Source organism: Chaetodon trifascialis, chromosome 11 (assembly GCF_039877785.1).
Source record: "Chaetodon trifascialis isolate fChaTrf1 chromosome 11, fChaTrf1.hap1, whole genome shotgun sequence".
Taxonomy (NCBI): Eukaryota; Metazoa; Chordata; class Actinopteri; order Chaetodontiformes; family Chaetodontidae; genus Chaetodon; species Chaetodon trifascialis.
The window spans coordinates 26,931,432-26,952,837 of record NC_092066.1 but is presented as its reverse complement, the minus strand read 5'-3'; the positions used below and the strand labels follow the sequence as shown (position 1 = coordinate 26,952,837).

The 21,406-nt window shown below is 42.6% G+C and overlaps 1 protein-coding gene across 1 annotated transcript in view; it reads left to right on the top strand.

The window, feature by feature from the left end:
• The window catches only part of LOC139339140 (choline transporter-like protein 5-A), a 167,729-nt gene that overhangs the window by 56,413 nt on the left and 89,910 nt on the right, over positions 1-21,406 (top strand). The window contains exon 3 of the mRNA XM_070974623.1: positions 15,060-15,133. Coding sequence (XP_070830724.1) covers positions 15,060-15,133 — 74 coding nt within the window. The remainder of the gene's footprint in view (positions 1-15,059; positions 15,134-21,406) is intronic.

Genomic DNA, 21,406 nt, shown 5'->3' with positions numbered 1-21,406 from the left:
AAACGTGTCTTCACCAGCGCAGTCAAAAAACACACTTAAGAGTCCAGTGAGATGTATGAGCTTACCGGTAGCCTCTTTTTTTTCCAGTCCCTTTCCCATGCGTTTCTCGTCCGTAGGTTCCTTCTTTGTCCTTGTTTTCCTGCTGCTGCTGAGCCGTTTTCGTCTGCGGGTTCTTTCTTTGTCTTGGATTATTTGCTGCTGCTGGTTACCTCAATTGCTCTCACCTGTTGAGGCGCGTCATGGAGGTGCGCACACAGCGCGCGCCTGCCGACACGTTTGCTCTGCTGTCCACTGCCATCAGGTGCAGTGCGCACAGCCACACCTCCAGGCAGATCGTCGCAACAGACACTCAGTGGTATTTGAGGGAAGCTCAGCTTATGGCACCTCAGACAGGTTAGTGTTCATCATCTCTGGTCTGTCATTTGTGTGAGTACCACTGTCTTTCAAGTTTTGTTCATTGTGCTGTAGGTGGTCATTGTCACTTAAAGTAGGCTGTGCTGGAGCAGGCTCGAGAACAGGCAGGATATGTCGGCGATTCCTCCTATACAGCTTTCCTTCTGAGTGGATGAGGTAGGATCTGGGCTCTTTACAGATTCCCTTTATCATGCCTGTGCGATTGTAACCATGTGGGGTTTGCAGTCTGACAACCTGTCCTGTCATCAAAGGTTGAAGTGGCATGCTTGATTTGTCATAGCACAACTTTTGTGACAGTCTCTTTTTGAGAATCTGTGCCTTCACTTGTTGTTGTTCACGCATATGTGGTTCAAGCAGCTTGCTCGAGACTGGGAGAGTAGTGTGTGTCTGCCTTGACATCAGTCTCTTTGCAGGTGATCCTAGCGTTACATCACGTGGCACATTTCTGACATTCAGGAGGTTAAGAAAAACATCAGTCCCATCTCTGTGAGACTTCTCCATGAGTTGTTTAGCACTGCGAACAGCTCTTTCAGCTAACCCATTGGATTGGGGAGACTCTGGGCTGCTCGTAACATGAATGAAGTCCCACTGAGTAGCAAAGTCTTTGAAGCATTGGCTTGTGAACTGTCAGGCATTGTCTGATATCAGTGTATGAGAGGCTCCATGCACTGAGAAGTGTCTCTTGAGTTTTGTAATAACCGTTGCTGAGGTGAGGTTGCGAAGCAGGTCAATCTCGTACTAGCCTGAATATGAGTCCACCAGAACCAGATACTGTTTATTGTGCCATTCAAAGATGTCCGTTGCCATAGTTGACCAAGGCAAGTCTGGGACTGGGTGTAGTTTGAGTGGTTCTTTCTGCTGGTGTGATTTCGTGCTGTTACAGACGGCACATGACTGTATCTCTTTCTCAATGTCATCTGTCATTGTGGGCCAAAAAACAATACCTCTTGCTCTCTGCTTAGGAGCTTGTACACCAGGATGGCCTCTGTGCATAATGCTGATGTACTCCTTTTGTAGAGAGTATGGGATGACTGCCTTGTGACCCTTCATAATGACACCATTTTCAATTGTTAGTTCATCTCAGAATGGAAAGTAGGGGTGGGTGTGGAAGACTGCGCTGTTTGCTGGGCCACTCATGTCTGATGATAGCACTGAGAGTCTGCAGAGTTGTGTCCTCAGCTGTGTGTTTCAAGGCGAAAAGAGGATATGTAGTTGACTGTCATCACATCAAAACTGTCCTTCTTATGGGAGCTCGGGACAGAGTGTCAGCCAGGTGCATTTGTTTCCCACTTTTGTAGATGAGAGTAATGCTGTACTTCTATTCAATTCAATTCAATTTTATTTGTATAGCGCCAAATCACAACAGAAGTTGTCTCAGGACACTTTCCATATAGAGCTGGTACAGACCAAGCTCTTTTATCTACAAAGAAACCAACAATTCCCCCATGAGCAAGCACTTGGCGACAGTGGCGAGGAAAAACTTCCTTTTAACAGGCAGAAACCTCGAGCAGAACCAGACTCTGGGTGGGCGGCCATCTGCCTCGACCGGTTGGGTGAGAGAGGAAGAGCAAGAGAGGGAGAGGGAGACAGACACAGACAGACAGACAGAAATGCAGTCAGAGATAGAGAGAGAGAGAGAGAGACAGAGAGACGGACATGCAATCACAGTAACAGTGACAGTGGATGTAATAACAGCAGTAGCAGTTGCAGTGGATGTCAGGCAGGGCCAAGGCAGGAGACGCAGCTGCAATCCACAATCCAGATTCAGCCACTGTCTATGGGAACCTGCAAGACGACAAAGCACAGAGACTCCGGGGAAGGAGCTAAGTTAGTAACACACCGTGGTAGGACATGAAAGCGTGCGGATGGAGAGGGACAGAAGGACAGAGGAGCTCGGTGTATCTTTGGATGTCCCCCGACAGTCTAATCCTATAGCAGCATAACTAGGGGCTGGTCCAGGACAAGCCTGAGCCAGCCCTAACTATAAGCTTTATCAAAAAGGAAAGTTTTAAGCCTACTCTTAAATGTAGAGACAGTGTCTGCCTCCCGGACAAAGACTGGAAGATGGTTCCACAGGAGAGGAGCTTGATAGCTAAATGCTCTGACTCCTGTTCTGCTTTTTAAGACTTTAGGAACCATAACTAGACCTGCATTCTGGGAACGCAGTGTTCGAGTAGGGCAATAAGGTACTATGAGCTCTTTAAGATAAGAAGGTGCCTGGCCATTTATGGCTTTGTAAGTAAGGAGGAGAATTTTAAACTCTATTCTAAACTTTACAGGGAGCCAGTGCAAAGTGGCGAGTATGGGAGAAATATGATCTCGCTTCCTGGTTTTTGTCAGAACATGTGCTGCAGCGTTCTGGAGCAACTGGAGAATATTCAGCAACGAATTTGGGCAGCCTGATAGTAAGGAATTGCAATAATCCAGCCTGGAAGTTACGAATGCATGGACTAGTTTTTCTGCATCATATTGAGACAAAATATGCCTGATTTTTGCGATATTACGTAGGTGAAAAAAGGCAGTCCTTGAAATTTGTTTTACATGGGAGTGAAAGGACATGTCTTGGTCAAAGATGACTCCCAGATTCTTTACAGTGGTGCTGGAGGCCAGCGCAATGCCATCCATAACTGCTATGTCATCAGAAAGTGAATTTCTAAGATGTTTAGGGCCTACTACTATAACTTCAGTTTTGTCCGAGTTTAGCATGAAGTCTTAATATCATCCTCTGCAGTCTCGCCGGTGCTGCATGTACAGATGCAGCAGCCTCGAAATTCCCCTCCCAGCCAGAGGCCATCCAGCTCCCAACCGGCTCCCAGCCGGCTGCCAGCCAGCTACCAGCCAGCTACCAGTCCCCCCCCTCCTCTTGGGGGTGTGCCCAGAATCCACTATAAACACGCCTCTTCATTCAATTGCAGGGTGTCACCAGGAGATGGCGTGTCCCTCACAGGAACACATCTCAGGGGCAAAGATTTTTACTCCACTACATTCATCTGTTTTAGTAGGTTTATTTGTAGTTAGGCAGTCACAGTTACTCAGCTATTTTACGTTGATTATATTAGATCAACTTAGAAAAATATTGCTCGCACAAAGTCTTAAAAAGTCTTAAATATGTGTTTCCATCAGCCTGTTTTAATGCATATTTTCGATTTGCAAACAGAAAATTCCTAAGTTTCTCTCTTACAATATACTGTATGAATTTTTTTGTGATTGTTGCGATCAAAAAAAACAAACTCATGTAAAAAAGTTGTATATAATCACTTCCTATATGATAATAAGAATACTTCACATTACAGAACCAGTCGAGCGTCTGCCCCATGTATGAAATTCTCTGTAGCGGCAACGGGTTCGATTCTCTCTTTCAGCCCTTTGCTGCATGTTATCTTCTTCGAAAAAAAAAAAGTTACAAAATCATTCCTGCGTGCCTCACAGCAAGAAGGTCACAGGTTCGATTCCCGGGTCGGGCCTTTCTGTGTGCCCTGCGATTGGCTGGCGACCGGTCCAGGGTGTACTCGCCTCTTGCCCGTTGACAGCCGAGATAGGCTCCGGCCCCCCCACGACCCCGAAAGGGATAAGCGGCATAGAAAATGGATGGATGGATGGAAATCATTCCTGAGTCATAAAAGTGATGTAGCTTTACAAAACAGCCTGTGACTCCAAGAATAAACAGGCTCCATCTGTTTACATAGAGTTTGCTTTTGATAATTATCAACAAAAATGATGACCTAATTTTACTTTACATGCGCTGGAACAGAGACAGAGCTGCAGGAGCAGAGCGCGTCATCTGGAGATTCCAGGGCTGCCTATGTTTTCCGCGACAGGCGCGCGGCTCTCGGCAAAAATAGACCAGGAAGCGGCCAGTAGACAGTCATATTAGTATTGGTTGAATATGCGCTAATTTTTGCAATCGCAAGATTTCCTGGTCGGACTGATAATATACATTTTGATGCATGAGGGAGGTGGGAAAGTTGGCTTATCCATAAATGTAATTAAGTGTAATGGAAACATTTAGTGAAGTCTATAAAGTAGCCAGCGACACAATATTAATATCTGTGGCACAAATTGATTTTTAATTACTGGAGGTACGCGCTCCCCTCAGCCCTCCACCTATTTTACTGGCCATAGCTAGTCTGTGGGACAGTGGGGGCTGGGAGCCTGTTTGGCTGGCAACCATCCATTGAGTTAGAACAAAGGATACACTGTAATGCAAATAATGACTTTTCAGCCAACAACGCGGCCGGCTCGACACTACACATGCCTGACAGAGTGACAAACAGGAGAACATCATGACGCCCGTGGTGATGATGCGCGATGTGTCAGTGAAACTACAGGTTTACTCAGCTCTGAAATGTGCCGGGAGTTAATCGCTTCAAATGCACAAATGCAGTAAAGTTCACAAACCACCAACAGTTTATAGAATAGGATGGACTGTCTATCAGTGGCCATTAGAGCAGCTCTCTAATAATTAAAATAGATGTCACACTGTGCGGAAGAGCTTAATAAGTTAACAAGAGATTTGGCCACGACAGCTGAAATGTAAACTTCTGTGATGCAAAACTGTGTTTGCTTCTGATGTCTAAGTGTGAAGCGTTTTAAATCATGCGCATCTTCTTTGTACTCAGAAGCACATCAAGAATGCATTTTTTACTCCGGAAATTATGAAAAATCAACAAAATATCAGCCTAGAGAAGGATCACAAACTTTTCAATGTCTAATGTCAATTTAGTCGCCTTTATATTTATTTATTTACGTGCATAACGTGCTGTCTGCCACCAGTTTTTTGTGGAAATACTTCAAAATATGAAACAATGAAACAATTGGATTTATACTTTATCCAAAATCGGGGTGAAATATTGCATGCCACGGATTAGATAGATACAGAAATCATCATCTGAGAAATACTCATGATACTGATTTCACTGTTTATTGGCCGTTTTCATGTGTGTGTGTTAACTGATTGGCCAATAAAAACAAGTAGATTGGCCCATCTACATCGGCCCATTGGCCCTTTATGCCCCACAACATTGTTTTTTTTCATTGGTCTGATTGGCCCATTAGGATTATTCATGATTGAATGTAGGTGTCCGTGCAGGGGATGAGGCTCGCTGGCTGCGGAGGGAGAGTTGATGTTGTAGTAAGAACCTGTCTGCCTGGTCAAACATGATGAAGTCATGTTGAACATTTCCGTTTCCCAAAAAAACATTTATTTGAGGTGCAGCAGCACAATATTAATATCAAACACGCGTGCACAACGCCTGACGTAAAAAAAATGCATTCTTGGTGTGCTTCTGAGTACTATGTTTTCCCACGACTATAACTTTTTTCAATAGTTACTGTTTATATTCAAAATAAAAAAATCTGAAATCTGAAATCTGGAACCTTTCAGCTCAATGACATGACTTTGAAAGCACCAAGTGATTTGTTTTAACGAATTTCGTTAGATTAAAATATGTAGAACTGTAAAATATCACTTCCATGAGGCTGTTCAGTCAGACATTAACAGATCACAGGCTGAAATTGGCATTTCATCCTCCCATCCCTCCCTCTTCAGTGCACTGTAAATGATTTCTGTCCAGTAATATACAGTACACACACATACAGGACTCTGCGTATTGCTGGTTGCCGCATCAAATAGCGACCCGCAAATCTAAAATGCGCTACAAAGGAAACCCACCAACTGAAAAGCAGAGTGGCTCCGCAAATCAGGCAGAGTATTAAACATTTAACTGTTTAGCAGTTCAGAATGCTAGAAAAACGCGACGCACAACTTCTGTTATTCATGATTAATTTTCTGGGCACAAATCACTCGGCATGCGGAGATGCGCTGGGAGCCTCTCCAAAGGTGGAGAGAGATGTGGAGGAAAAGGCAGGATGGGCAGATGAGCAGATCCAAGTTTGTGAACGAGCACTACAATAATGTGGATGATTAAGCATAATTATATTTAAAAAACTGCACAGGGTGCTCTACTAGACAAGCAGTTTTTCTTACAGCAGTGGAGGCTAGGTGCAGATCTAATGAATGACTCAGCAAAGCTGACACGGTAACCAATTATAATGACTGCTCCTCCTGGTGGACTGATCGAGCGAGTGCAGGTAGTTTCCGCAAATGGAGCTTAGGGGCGTTACGAGTTGGCCCCGCGCCGATGACGTCATCGCGGGGATCTCATTACAGTCACAAACCCGCCTACTGCAGAGCAGGGACCGGTCACGGACCCGCCAGGGCCCCAGCACGAGATTAGGGGAATTTCGAGGCCGCTACATCTGTATGGGTTTTTTTTAGTATAGTAACCAGAGGCTGGTGGTCTGTTTCTATGGTCACTGGCCTGCCATAGATATAGTCATTGAACTTCGAACATACAAAGACCACCACAAGCAGCTCCTTCTCGATCTGAGCATATCTGGTTTCTGTGTCTGTCAACGTCCGTGAAGCATATGCCACAGGTTTTCCTTCCTGTAAACATGCCGCACCAAGCCCATAATGTGAAGCATCACAGGTGAGTGTTACAGACTTGCTGACATCATAATATGACAAAACTGGTGGGCTAGACAAATGGTTTTTCAGTGCTTCAAAAGTGTTCTGCTGCTGTTCATGCCATGCCCACTCAGTGTCCTTGTGTGTGAGTTGTCGCAGCGGAGCTGTCAGCTGACTGAAGTTTGGAATGGATTTCCCTAGATAGTTGACCATTCCCAGAAATCTTTGCAGAGCAGACACATCTGCTGGCACTGGCATTTCACTAATCGCCTTTGTTTTGGAAGGGTCTGCTTGTAAAGACATGGCCAACATAGCTGACCTCATTCAGTCGAAACCTGCATTTGAGCAGATTAAGCCTCAGGTTCACCTCTCTGGCACGGTTGAGCACTTTCCTTAAGTTGACATCATGTTTCTCAACAGTTCTGCCTCCAATCAGGATGTCGTCAACTATGATTGCACAGGGATATCCAGTGAAAATCTGCTCCATAGAGCGCTGGAACACTTCACTGGCAGAGTTGAGTCCGAATGGCATCCTCAAAAATCTAAATCAACCAAATGGCGTGCTAAATGTTGTGAACACTGATGATCTGTGGTCGAGTGAGATTTGCCAGAAAGAGCTCTTTGCATCCAAGGCTGAAAACACTGTGGAACTTGACATTTGTGGAGCCACTTCCTCCACAGTGCGCATAGAATGGTGTGGTCTTTTCAGAGCAGTGTTCAGATCTCTTGGGTTGATGCATATTCGGATTTCTTGCTTATCCTTTTTGTTGGTAGCGACCATGGATGACACCCAGTCAGTTGGCTCTGAAACAGTGATGACTCCAAGTTCCTGCATCCTGTCCAGCTCAGCTTTAACTCTGTCTTTCATAGCCACAGGAATGCGATGTGCAGGATGAACAACAGGTCTCACATCCGGATCGAGTGTCATGGAGTAGGTTACAGGTAGCTTTCTGAGCTCATTAGAGAAGAGGTCACTATATTCAGCTTGAATTAAGTGTGAAAAATCGTCATCAGTGAGGCTCAGCTGACGAACGTCTGCTGAATGAAACTAGTCCCAACTGAATGCATGCACGTAGCCCAAGTATTTGCAAAACATCTTTCTGGACAATGAAGAATGGTAATGTATACCTCTGTTCTTCTAGCTGGCACTGTAGCTTAGCCATTCCATGAGTCTCTATTTCACTGCCACCATATGCAATAAGGTTTGTGGGTTTAGTGCGCATTGTTTGTTCTTTGTCTTTAACTCTTTCAAATGTCTTCTGTGACACCACATTACACTTTGCACCTGTGTCCACTTTCATCTCAACCGAAGCGTTGTTAATTTGTACAGTGACAAAATCTTCATTGTGTTCTTTAATCTCAGTTGAATTGACACTCATCTGCAGCGATAAGCCATTATCTGTTCTGTTATCAGTTTGGTCAGGCTCTAACTGGTGAACAGTCCTATGTTTCTTCCTGCTATAGGTTTGTTATTTGGACTTGCAGCATTTTTTGAAATGATTCCATTTTTTACATGCTTGACACTGCTGTCCGAAAGCAGGGCATTTATCCTTAGCAGCATGGCTGCCTCCACAGTTGTGGCAGTTAACAATGCACCGTGTTACATTTGTTTCTGTATGCTCGTTCATCTTTGCATTATGCTTTTGTTTTCTCGTGATCTTAGCTTGGACCACATCAACATTTGTGGCAGAGTGTTGTGGAAGAGCTAGTGTTTTGTTCAATTCAATTCAATTCAATTCAATTCAATTCAATTCAATTCAATTCAATTCAATTCAATTCAATTCAATTCAATTCAATTCAATTCAATTCAATTCAATTTGTATAGCACCAAATCACAACAGAAGTTGTCTCAGGACACTTTCCATATAGAGCTGGTACAGACCAAGCTCTTTTATCTACAAAGAAAGCAACAATTCCCCCATGAGCAAGCACTTGGCGACAGTAGCGAGGAAAAACTTCCTTTTAACAGGCAGAAACCTTTTGTTGTGCTCTTCAGTTACTTCATGAACCTGACACATGTTAATAGCCTTAGCCAATGTCAAATCACTGTTACACAATAACACTTTTGTCAGATTGTCATTATTGATACCACATACCAGTCTGTCTCTAATAAGTTCCTCATAGAGATCTCCAAAATTGCAGCTTTTTGCTTTAATCTTTAAGTCGCTGACATAAGATTCAATTGTCTCACCAGCCCTTTGGCTTCGTGTGTTGAACTTGTGTCTTCCCATGGTGATGTTGGTTTGAGGGTTACACATCTCTCGAAACTTTCTCTTGAGGCACTCTGGGTCTTCTTTGGATGGATTTGCGGGAACAAGGACGTTTCCATCCTGGCCTCTTATTTCTCCTGTGTACACAAAAGACCGCTCACGTTCAATAGCCTCCGGTCCTGCCAGAATGAGGAGAATGTACGCTTGAAGGAAAAAAAGAAAACTTCTCACACCATGTTGGAAAATGTGTTCAAAAACACGTCAAGTAGAGTTGCTTCAAACTTAGTTTAATAGGCACATGACGACGATGCACAGTAAGCATGACAGTAGCACCGAACCATGAGCTCAACACCATACGGACCTAGTGCGCATGCGCAGCATACCGATTAGAAACTACGGCATCAGTAACAGATCAATATAGACAGCTGTGAACATAATGACTGATCTTTAATGATAATAGAAATATGACTAATAAAATCGTATGATTGTATATGGAATGTGTGTAACATGTTTATATTAACATATAATAGCTTATGCATATAAAAATAAAAATATTTCGATAATGATTTAATATAACTAAGAAAAATAACAGTAGCAGTGGACGTTCACTTTCACGCTCTCTCTCGGAAGTTCCTCCTTATGTTGCATGCTGAGACTGCACTGTATGTCTCTCTCTGACAGGGGCACTCACCGTGGATGTGACTGCTTGTAAACTGCTGGTAATGTTAGCCTCAAAGCGCATGCATATGCAAAATGCATAGAAGGTGCTGAACTCTTCAGCTCGACTGATGTCTGCAGTCACTGTCCTGGAGGAGGTTGCTCTGTCGTTTATTAGGCTCTGAAGTCCCTTCCTAAGAGTCTGGAAGCACTCTATTGGAATAGTGATTCCACTTTCTTCCTGTGGTGTTTGCTCTGAATTATATAATGAGGCTTTGCAGTCATGTTCCCATTTGCCAGCCCTTAGCTGTATGGAGCTGTGCAGGTCTTTAGAGTAAACTGGATGATGAGGCATCTGATTGGAAAAGGTCCCAATAGTCACCTTAGGAACAATTACGTCCACTAATTTCCTAATAGGTATTCTAAAGTCCATAAACACATTTGTTTTCATGAGAGCTGCACCAGAATATACCCCAATCTTCATCACTCAGATCATCCTGAAGAGTGTTACCTCTGATTGGTTAGTCCAACATATAATGTTAGAACTAGAACTTCCTGTTCCAGCCTTTCTTTTGACAAGAGAAGATGGTGGTGTGGTCTGACTTGCCAAATTAAAGACACACTGCTGCACACCCCATTTGGGAATGTGATGTATTGCTGAAAGTCTGGTAACGCCAATCAGAGGTTTGTCCCGTGCTTAGTCTCAGCTGGTGTAACCAGCTCATCTACATATCTGTCTTTTTTGACAGACAATGGAATTGATGGAAATTTGATAGTGTTTCATAAGATATGATTGTAATGTAATAAATAAATCAATGTAAATACAGGTTGACTAGCCAAAGTGAAGCACAGTGGAAATATCATCTTACCTTTTTAGATAATCTGATAAAAACAATTGTAGTGTAACTAGGGGACTACCTTAATTTGATGTTGCATTCGTTGATAAAATAACGGGGCACCACCTTCCTCAGCTAAGAAGGACTGCAGAAATTAACTGCTATAAGCTGATAAAAATTACTAACGAATGGACTAACAGTAAACCAGTCTGATAATCTGAAGTGTAAACTCTGGATACAGGGATCGTATATATTCAGTTCAAAAGGACACCGTCTAACCAGGACTTATATCAAAATATCATTTATTAAGCAGAATTATGGATAATGAGTGATGTATCATGAATAATAAGACAGAAGATGGGAGGTGATATGACAGAACACACAAGAAACTTATGGCAACACAATGGTAAAACAAGTTTGGCGATAGTGAGAAGTAGTTGTAAGGGGATAATAAGGACGCAAACGTAAAGTTAGGGAATTAACGAGTAGTTGAGAGAATTTGGATAAATTAGCAGTATCTTAACCTCACGGACCAACTCTTATTCACACCCACTTAGCATGCCTACTTGACTGATGGCGTCCCGTTGTGCTCTGCTCCAAACTAACTCGAAGATGCCCAGATGGTCGTCCTTGGCTCGATCTACTCAGTGGTCTGGTGGAAGCCAAGCGCCCCAAGGTGGAGAGCTGATGTTGAACGGTGACGTCTCTGGAACTGGTTCTTCGGTGTCGGTTACAGATGAGGGGCGGCTTCGGATAGTCGTTAGTCGGACCAAGGATCAACAGCTGGCTGCAGGGTTTGGTTTGGTTGAGTCCGTGACGGATTATTTTAGACTGATAGTACAAATTAAGAGTCTCTTCGATGTCGGTCGAAAAAAAGCTACAAAATTAGTATTACTTGCCTAAATTTACTGAAGTTAAAACAAAACGTTTGGCTAAACAAAAAGGTTAACTTGAAAACTTGCGGCAAATTATAGAAACACGTCTTCTGAAAAATGAATCACGCTACTCGGTATGGCTTTTGAGTAGCTCGAAGACGGGAAAAACTTAAAGAGTAAAAACGACTGTGCAAAACTAAAAGACAAAACTAAACATAACCTAAGACAAGACGGAGTAACGCGCACTCTGAGTAACGCGCGCACTCTGAGTAACGCGTGCACTCTGAGTAACGCACGCACTGTGAGTAACGAGCGCACGCACTGTGAGTAACGAGCGCACGCACTGAATTCATGCTGTGGCTGCAGACATTTAAATCTCGCTCCAGAGGTGTGTCTAATGGGCAGGCCGTCGAACATGTGAGACGCTTTGTGACGCGCAATCGCCTCAAGGAGCTGAATTAATCCATGACTCACACGAGGGGCTCATCTGCTTCTCACTATGGTCAATCACATATAATTTCAATAACAATTTTTCAATGACATTTCAACATTGTTCACAGCATGCATCAGGCACTTCCTATGGTTGGGTGACAACATTAAATGATAATCCCGGTATAGTTTCATCCCAACATGAATAATGATTCAATGTATAGCTAATACAACAACAAAAGAAATAGAAAGAGATAAAGAAGGAAATAAAGATAAAGAAATTACGAAATAAAGAAATGCAGACGATATTTGCCAAAATGATTATCATCCTTATGATTATTCCTTAATAAAGGTCTTATAAAGCACAGTCAACTTCAAACCCTACGAACCATTAGATAATAGGAAGGCTCCATTGCAGAGCCTCAGGCAAATCTTAAAACAAAGTTAGATTCACAGCTTGTCATGGGACATGAGAGAACATGGGCATCATATAGATCATGAGTTATTCATGTGAATATATCCAGCGCTGATTCATACAGAGATGCAATTGTCAGGTATACCAAGAAACAAAGTCCTCCGGTTGACAGTTCATTTTAAGATTGGCTACTTTGCAACCCATCAGCGGACTCTGTTTGTGGATTCAGTTGAAGCCTGGCCTTTGTTCTTCCCAGCCGGCTTTACTATATTGAGTCCCTTAGGGCTATTGGGGGACCATTAGCATTGACATGGGACATCCTGTTTCTCTTCGAAATCACACTTCATTATGAGCATTCTAGATGGTCTATAGTTCAATCAGTTAGACTGGTTTACAACTCCGTTTCTCATGAAGTCAGAGAGGGTGAGAGAAGGTCAGTTAGAGGCTAGTTCTGCTACACAATTCTGAAAGTGTGAAGCTTGCGGATGCATTATTCTGTTGTTTGAGTATTAAAAATATGGTAAATTTGAAGGATAAACTTTTTTTTAACATACTGTAAGTATCTTGACATGACTGTCATGACATGACACAATCAAGATGGTGGCGCATGCACAATGGGAGGCTCAGCATCTCGCTAGAATTTGCAATATAGTTATTATTTTCTTACTGATTTCGAGTGTGTTTGCTCACTACAGCTTTGCGAACAACACACAGACAGTAACTTTTGGATTTAAGATTTTGATGGACAAGCAGTGTATTTGACAAACTTCAGCTCCCCCAAGAGATCACCAGTACAGCGAGGCTGATCGACACAACTATGCCGACCAGAAGCAACTGGAAGTGACCATTGGTGATGTCAAGATCGTAAACAAAGGAGAGGGAAGTGTGGAGGTCTACAGATTAAGCTATGGCTTACCCCGCATCAGCAATCGCTACCAAGTATCTTTGCCAGTGTGTCCTTGGCAAACAAAATGGATGAACTACAACTTTGGATTACCTCACAGAGAATGTTTATAGACTGCAACGTCATGATTTTCACTGAAACGTAACTGAAACAGCAACAACATGCGAGAGCTGCAGGGACACCGCATCTTCAGAGCAGACAGAGCAGCCCCCCAGATACTAATGCTAAACTAGCAATAAAAGAATTGCATGCCACTATCAACAAACAACAAACTACACACCCTGATGGAGCCTTTATAGGTTGCTGGATACTTCAACCACTCCAACCTGAGGACTGTTCTCCCCAAATTTCACCAGAATGTCTCCCGTCCCACCAGAGCAGAAAAAACCCTGGACCATATTTATACAAACACTCCTGAGGGTTACAATCATCAGGATTGCTAAACTGTGGCCAGACAGAGCTGACTCTACACTCCAGTACTAGTTCCAACACACAGACTGGAGTATGTTCACCACCCAGGCCATGTTGGATTTAAGATCCATAGACACTGACTAATATGCCTCCTCTTTTCTGGATTACATTAACACATGTGTTGACTACATCACCACCAACAGATAAGAATTTCCCCAACCAGAAGCCTTGGTTGAACAGTAAGGTCCGCCTCCTACTAAAGGAACATGACGCTGCCTTCAGATCTGGCGACGCAGCGGCCTACAGCTCACCCAGAGCTAACCTGAAAAGGGGCATCAGGGAAGCTAAACACACTCATTGATGGGACTGAGGTTGAACATGTCGCCAGCTTCAAGTTCCTGGGCGCCCACATCTCCAAAGACCTCTCCTGGACCCTCAACTCTACCACCCTAATAAAGAAGGCTCAACAGCTCGATGACTTCCTGAGGAGACTGAAGAATTTTAACCTGGCATGTCATATCCTAGTTAATTTCTACTGGTGCACCATCAAGAGCATCCTGACCACCTGCATCTCAGTATGGCACGGCAGCTGCACAGCCTCCAAGAGGAAGGCCCAGCAACGGGTGGTGAAAACAACCCAGTACATAACTGGTGCTCAGCTAACTGCCATTGAGGACCTCCAGTGCAAGCAGTGCCTAAGAAGGGCACACAGCATCAGCAGAGACAGCTCCCAGCCCAACCATGGACTGTTTGTCACCCCTCCAATCTGGTAGGAGGTTTATGAGCCTCTGTTCCCACACCAACAGAGCTGTTACCCTGCTGGACTCTGTCCCCCAGCCAATTGCACTATCTGTATATATTTATACTTTGGATATTATGACTATTTGCACTTCTGGTTCGATGCTAAACTGCATGTCTTTGTCTCTGGGTTGCTCTCTGATGATGACAATAAAGTTGAATCTAATCTAATCTAATGAAGGTAACTATGTTACAAAATGTGAGAGGGTGTAGACTTGATGTTGAAATGTTTACAATACAATATGAAAAATTCCACCAAGATCAGAACTCTGAATATGTTTAAATTTTCACCTATAAAATATTCAGACACATATGAGCTAAATTTCAAAGAAAAAAAAAACACATGAGAAAAAATGTGAACTTTTATGTTGAAATGTCAAGATATTTAGAAAAGACAGACATCACAGAAAAAGAATTAACAAATGTGTAGATTATTTACATAAATGAAATGATAGCTGCAGACACTTACTCATATCATTTTTTTGTGCATTACAACCACAACTTGGTGATTCCAATATCTTGAATCAGGCACTGCAACTTTTCTCTTCAGAATAGTAGTCCTGAACTTTTTTCTTTTCTTTTTTTGTTTTTTTGTTTTTTGCTGGTGTGGATAACAACATGTTCCTTCTCTGTCTCTTCAGAAACTGCACTGATGTCTTATGTTGTTTGATCTTCATCATTGTCATCCTCTCATATGTGGCCCTGGGAATAATGGGTGAGTCTATACACACACACACACACACACACACACACACACACACACACACACACACACACACACACACACACACACACACACACCATCCTTGGTTGGTTGGTTGTGAGGGGCCAAGCAGACATGCATTAGGAGTCCAGGTGGATTTAAATAAAAAGAGATTTATTTGGACAAAAAAAGTAATCAGTACATAAACGTTCGGGGCCAATAAAAGAGGTCAGCTAAACAGAACTTAACTCAGGCTAATTTAACTTAAACAGACTGAACTGAATTGGACAAACCAAACAAACTTAACAAAGATAAAACCTATCCAACCAACTGCACACAAAGGGGAAAACAAAACAAACATTACTAACTGGATGACAAATAACCCAAAACAAGACTAGTTGGTCGGAAGGAATATTTCAATAATAAAGACTAAACCAAAACACCACAAACCCTACTATAAATTAAAGAAATAAAGAAAATCCTGTCCTAAACTTTCCTGCCCCCCTTGATGCTGCAGGCACTTGGTATAGGCCCAATTGGCCACTGCCTGTATTTAACAGCTGCATTTCCTCAGCCGCATCCATGTTGTATGAAAACAAAATCTATGTGTCATCCTTTATGTGTTTGCTGTCTGTATGTGCAGTGTGAAGATTGTGGGATCAACTAAACGAATAATTAAATGTAAAGAAAAGTAAGATGAGTATAGGAAGGTCTAGGACAATCATGTTAGCTGTGTGGCAGCAGTTGCAGCCATCACAGTTGTAAAAAGCCTCTTATTATCAGACTGTTCATGCAGTGCATTCTCTAGTAAATACATAGGCCCTACACACATTTTTTGCTGTTTCCTCTTGATCTCTCTAAGTTTTAGTCACACACACAATGATATTAGAGTGTCTTTGCATGTACTCAAAGCCAGGTGAGGTAATGTACAGTATTTTTGAGCATTTTTTGTTATATTTGCTTGAAGTCCCTGTGTATATATAAGGAAAAAATATGGTATCAACAGCTGTTTCAGGCCTATAATAAGTAAATTCAAACATTTAATTTGGCCAGATAGATTGCTAAAGCCATAGCAATAATATCGTGAGTTTGTTGCAAGTGAATGGCAAATAAAGTGCAGCCAAATTTTCCAGTTCCACCAAGCTCAGGATTTCCACCGGACAAGTATTCGTGACATTGTGTATGCAACGCGTATTTGCTCCCTCCTCAAATCCCCACCGGTCGCGTTTCAGCAGAATGCTTTGCCTGCTGAGCTTTGTTGACTTGCTCGGATTGTTTTTATTTGTTCATTTTGCCTTGACTTTTATGTTCTTCCTATGGATAAGTAGACTTCATAGTTAAATGGTTTCTTTTTCGTCTGTCTTAATTGGGGTTTTTTAGGAGTCTGCACCGGGTGTTTTTTTACTGTATTCTGCACAACCTTCCTGTTTTCTGACCTTTATTGCATGTTATTGTTATTTTGGACCACTGTATTTGTTTTCCGGCTTGCTCACATCAACCTCACTCTTTTCAGCAAAAGCTGTTTTGATTAAAAAAGCTCTGACAAAGCCACCTGCCTGCATCACCAAACAGCAAAGGTAGAGAGTAGCTGGTTAACATAGTGAAGCTTTTAGAAGCTATGAATGTGTAAATAGGGAATTCAATTCAATTTCAATTCAATTTTATTTGTATAGCGCCAAATCACAACAGAAGTTGTCTCAGGACACTTTCCATATAGAGCTGGTACAGACCAAGCTCTTTTATCTACAAAGAAACCAACAATTCCCCCATGAGCAAGCACTTGGCGACAGTGGCGAGGAAAAACTTCCTTTTAACAGGCAGAAACCTCGAGCAGAACCAGACTCTGGGTGGGCGGCCATCTGCCTCGACCGGTTGGGTGAGAGAGGAAGAGCAAGAGAGAGAGAGTGAGACAGACAGACAGACAGACAGACAGACAGACAGACAGACAGAAAGAAAAGCAGTCAGAGAGAGAGAGAGAGAGAGAGAGAGACAGAGACAGAGAGACAGACATGCAGTCACAGTAACAGTGACAGTGGATGTAATAACAGCAGTAGCAGTTGCAGTGGATGTCAGGCAGGGCCAAGGCAGGAGACGCAGCTGAAATCCACAATCCAGATTCAGCCACTGTCCATGGGAACCTGCAAGACGACAAAGCACAGAGACTCCGGGGAAGGAGCTAAGTTAGTAAGACGCCGTGGTAGGACATGAGAGCGTGCGGATGGAGAGGGACAGAAGGACGGAGGAGCTCGGTGTATCTTTGGATGTCCCCCAACAGTCTAATCCTATAGCAGCATAACTAGGGGCTGGTCCAGGACCAGCCTGAGCCAGCCCTAACTATAAGCTTTATCAAAAAGGAAAGTTTTAAGCCTACTCTTAAATGTAGAGACAGTGTCTGCCTCCCGGACAAAGACTGGAAGATGGTTCCACAGGAGAGGAGCTTGATAGGAACTGTCTGCTAACACATTCTCCATGTCAACCTTACACAAGTGTTCAAAAATCAATCAGTGCAGCTTTACGTGTGAGACAGGAAAAGCAAGAATGGTAGTCATTGTTCATGTCACTAGTAAAACTCTCCAGACAATATACAACTGATGTAATTTGGTTTGGCTTGTGCACTATCCCCCACAACCTTTTTTTAGTGGTTTATTTGAGTATTAGAACAGACATACATACATACATTCATTACGAACATGTAATCACTGATCATGCCTAAAGACATGAACCACATCATTGTGTAAGTAGTTATCCTCTTAAGGGGAGAGGAAGAAAGGGGGACTGGGAAAGGAAAGGAGAGAAAGAGAGGAGGTGAAGAAATTAATGGAAGAGCAACAGAAGAGGGACTATTTTCCTAGGATAGACAGACATGGAATAGATATCATGTGTACAGAATAGATCAGCAAAAAAATGCAATGCATAAAAATGTTGATAACAAAAATAGGAAGAAGAACAGGCCACACAAACACAGAAGAGGCACAGCACAGCATTCACACAGATATGGACAAACAGAGAGAGAGAGAGAGAGAGAGAGAGAGAGATGATAGCATACAAACTAGGCAGAAGAGGAGAGAAAAGGAGAGCCAAATCTCCTGGGCAATGGTGATCCAGATCCAAACATCTGGATGAAGCACGAACAGCAAAGGGAGAGGAGAAGGAGAAAACTATAGTGAGAGAAAGTAGAGAGATGTACATAGCTTGGTAGCTTGAGAAAGCAGAAACAAAATCAGCAGGAGAGAAATGCAGTGGTTATTAGGTTTACTGTTCGTTGATTTCTTATTGGCAGGATGAATATGGATCAAGTACTAAAGGTAGATTTGTTGAGACTGAGACCAGCCAACAGGATAGATGAGAACTGCATGTAAGTTAGGGCAAACCGATTAGTTGTTATCTCTTTATTGCTATATAAAAGCCTCAACAGAGTCAGACCTTCTGACAGGACAATTGTTCCAGAGGAGAGAGGCAGGTACACCCATCTACTGTCTGGAGAAGTCTGACCAAAAGTGGTCTACATGAAAGAGTTGCTGCCAAAAAGCCATGCGTCCGACATGGAAACAAGGCCAAGTGACTCAACTATGTACAAAAACATAGGAACCGGGGTGCAGAAGAATGGCAGCAGGTGCTCTGGACTAATGAGTCAAAATTTTAAGTATTTGGCTGGGGTTAGGGCAGTACAACAGTACCTGCAAGTTTGGGGCTGCATTTCTGCAAATGGAGTTGAATAATTGTTCAGGATTAATAGTGTCCTCAATTCTGAGAAATACAGGCAGATACTTATCCATCATGCAATACCATCAGGGAGGCATATAATTGGCCCCAAAATTATTCTGCAGCAGGACAATGACCCCAAACATACAGCCAATGTCATTAAGAACTATCTTCAGTGTAAAGAACAACAAAAAGTCCTGGAAGTGATGGTGTGGTCCCCACAGAGCCCTGATCTCAGCATCATCTAGTCTGTCTGGAATTAATTAATGAATTAAAGAAGAGACAGAACTACATCCACAGAAGATCTGTGGTTAGTTCGCCAAGATGTTTGGAACAACCTACCAGCCAAGTTCCTTCAAAAACTGTGTAAGTGTACCTAGAAGATTTGATGCTGTTTTGAAGGCAAATGACTCTTCTGTTCATTCTCTGCATTTTGGTAATTGAGGAAAATAAACTAATAACACATTTTGGAAAGCATTCTTACTTTATAGCATTTTCCATACCTGCCTCAAACTTTTGCATATTAGGACACTTACTCTTGTTGTTCTCTCCCATCTAGAACCTTGCTTGCGATGTATGAAAATCTCATATGTACGTCACTTTCGATAAAAGCGTCTACCAAATGACATATTGTAATTGTTATTGTAATTGTAAATAGCTACACGACACAAGATATGTTCAGAAACAACATAAAGACAGGGGCAGCATATTAAATCAAGTATTTATTGACTGACCTTGAAAGTATTGGCTTACAAAAGCAAAATACGTTGTAACAGTGGTATATAGAGATACAATAACTTTACATTCCTCAACAATGCACAAACAATCTGCCTTTCCACAAACACATGAAATACAGATTGAGCTAAAAATACAGCATCTTGGTATTTGTTCAGATTGCAGGATCAAGAGCTTTCACAACCTTTACAACATTTTAAAGGTAGTACAGCTTTCAACAATAAATAAATAATATCAGTATGGCCATAACAAATAGAAAAAAATATTTGAGAATTGGGTCTCAAAGATCTACCCTTTCTGGTATTTAGGATAATCACCAAAGTGCTTCTTTATAAATGCAACATTGACATGTCCCAAAGTGAATAAACAATTGAGGCTTGACCTAATGTGGTCACTGACAGTGCACCTTGGTTTTACACATACACATTGAAGACCAAGCCAGAATGATAAGGTGCTGCTATATTCAACCAACAAATTCTGCTATACACATTAATGACTTTTTTCAAAAAGGCCTCATGGTTGAATTGGAGATATGTGCACCAGAGCTGTGTTGCACATTAACATACTTTATTCAGTTACAAAGTACAAAGATTTCCATATACCCACTTAAAATAGGCTGGGAGTTAGTGTTAAACACTTTGGTGTTTAATCTCTTCAATAAAAGGCCTATTTTGTCTGCCTCCCATCCGAAATTACTTACCCAAAGTAAATAGAGTTTACCTTCACAACTACAAGGGCTGTATGAGTACTCTTGGTTTCAAAAGAAAGCTAAGACCTGTGAGATTACTACAGGATATGTGTTACTGTGTCAGTACATTGATCTGGAAAACAGTTTCAGTCTTCAGTTCTCTGCCTCATTTAGAGTGAAAACCACCTTTGATTCATGTGATGGTAGCCAAATTCATTTAGAAATTAGTAAAGTAATATCTGATGAGTACATGTGCAAAAGTACGGGCTATAAAAATTAACCTAAACAGTTTTACAGATGCTTTCACACAGGTATGTCTAGGGGCTCATTTGGGCAGATTATCGTTATCTTGTCCAAGCATACGGAGAACCTCCACTTTTGAAAACACTTTTACAGCCTTTTTTCTGCTTGTTATTTTTCCTAGCATAAAACGCCAAAATGTAAATAAAACTGTAAAATAACACCTCGGCCTGATCAGCAGTGTCCTCTGTAAGTGCTCTGCCCATTCATGTGTAAATGAGACGGAGCGCTGAAACTAACTGCATACTTCCACAGGTCAATATCTCAGCAATCAATTGGTCAATTTTGATGATTGAATCCTCTATCGACGTGGGCTGCACGGTGGCGCAGCAGGTAGTGCGCGTGCCTCACAGCAAGAAGGTCGCAGGTTCGATTCCCGGGTTGGGCCTTTCTGTGTGAAGTTTGCATGTTCTTCCCATGCATGTGTGGGTTCTCTCGGGCACTCCGGCTTCCTCCCAGAGACCAAAAACATGCTCATTAGGTTGATTGGTGACTCTAAATTGCCCCTAGGTGTGAGTGTGAGTGTGAATGGTTGTGTGTATGTGCCCTGCGATCGGCTGGCGACCGGTCCAGGGTGTACCCCGCCTCCCGCCCATTGACAGCCGAGATAGGCTCCGGCCCCCCCGCGACCCCAAAAAGGATAGGCAGCATAGAAAATGGATGGATAGATGAATCCTCTATCGACCAGTCAGAGTCAAGAGAATCGAGGGGCAGCACCCAAATTCACCATAGAAACACCAATGACGATCCAGGAGGAAGTAACCCCAGAGATAGTATCGCATGAAAAGCGCTCCCCCCATTCTAGACCCCCCCCCCTTTATGCAAACAACCAGGACCTTCATGATTGATCTCAAGAGTCA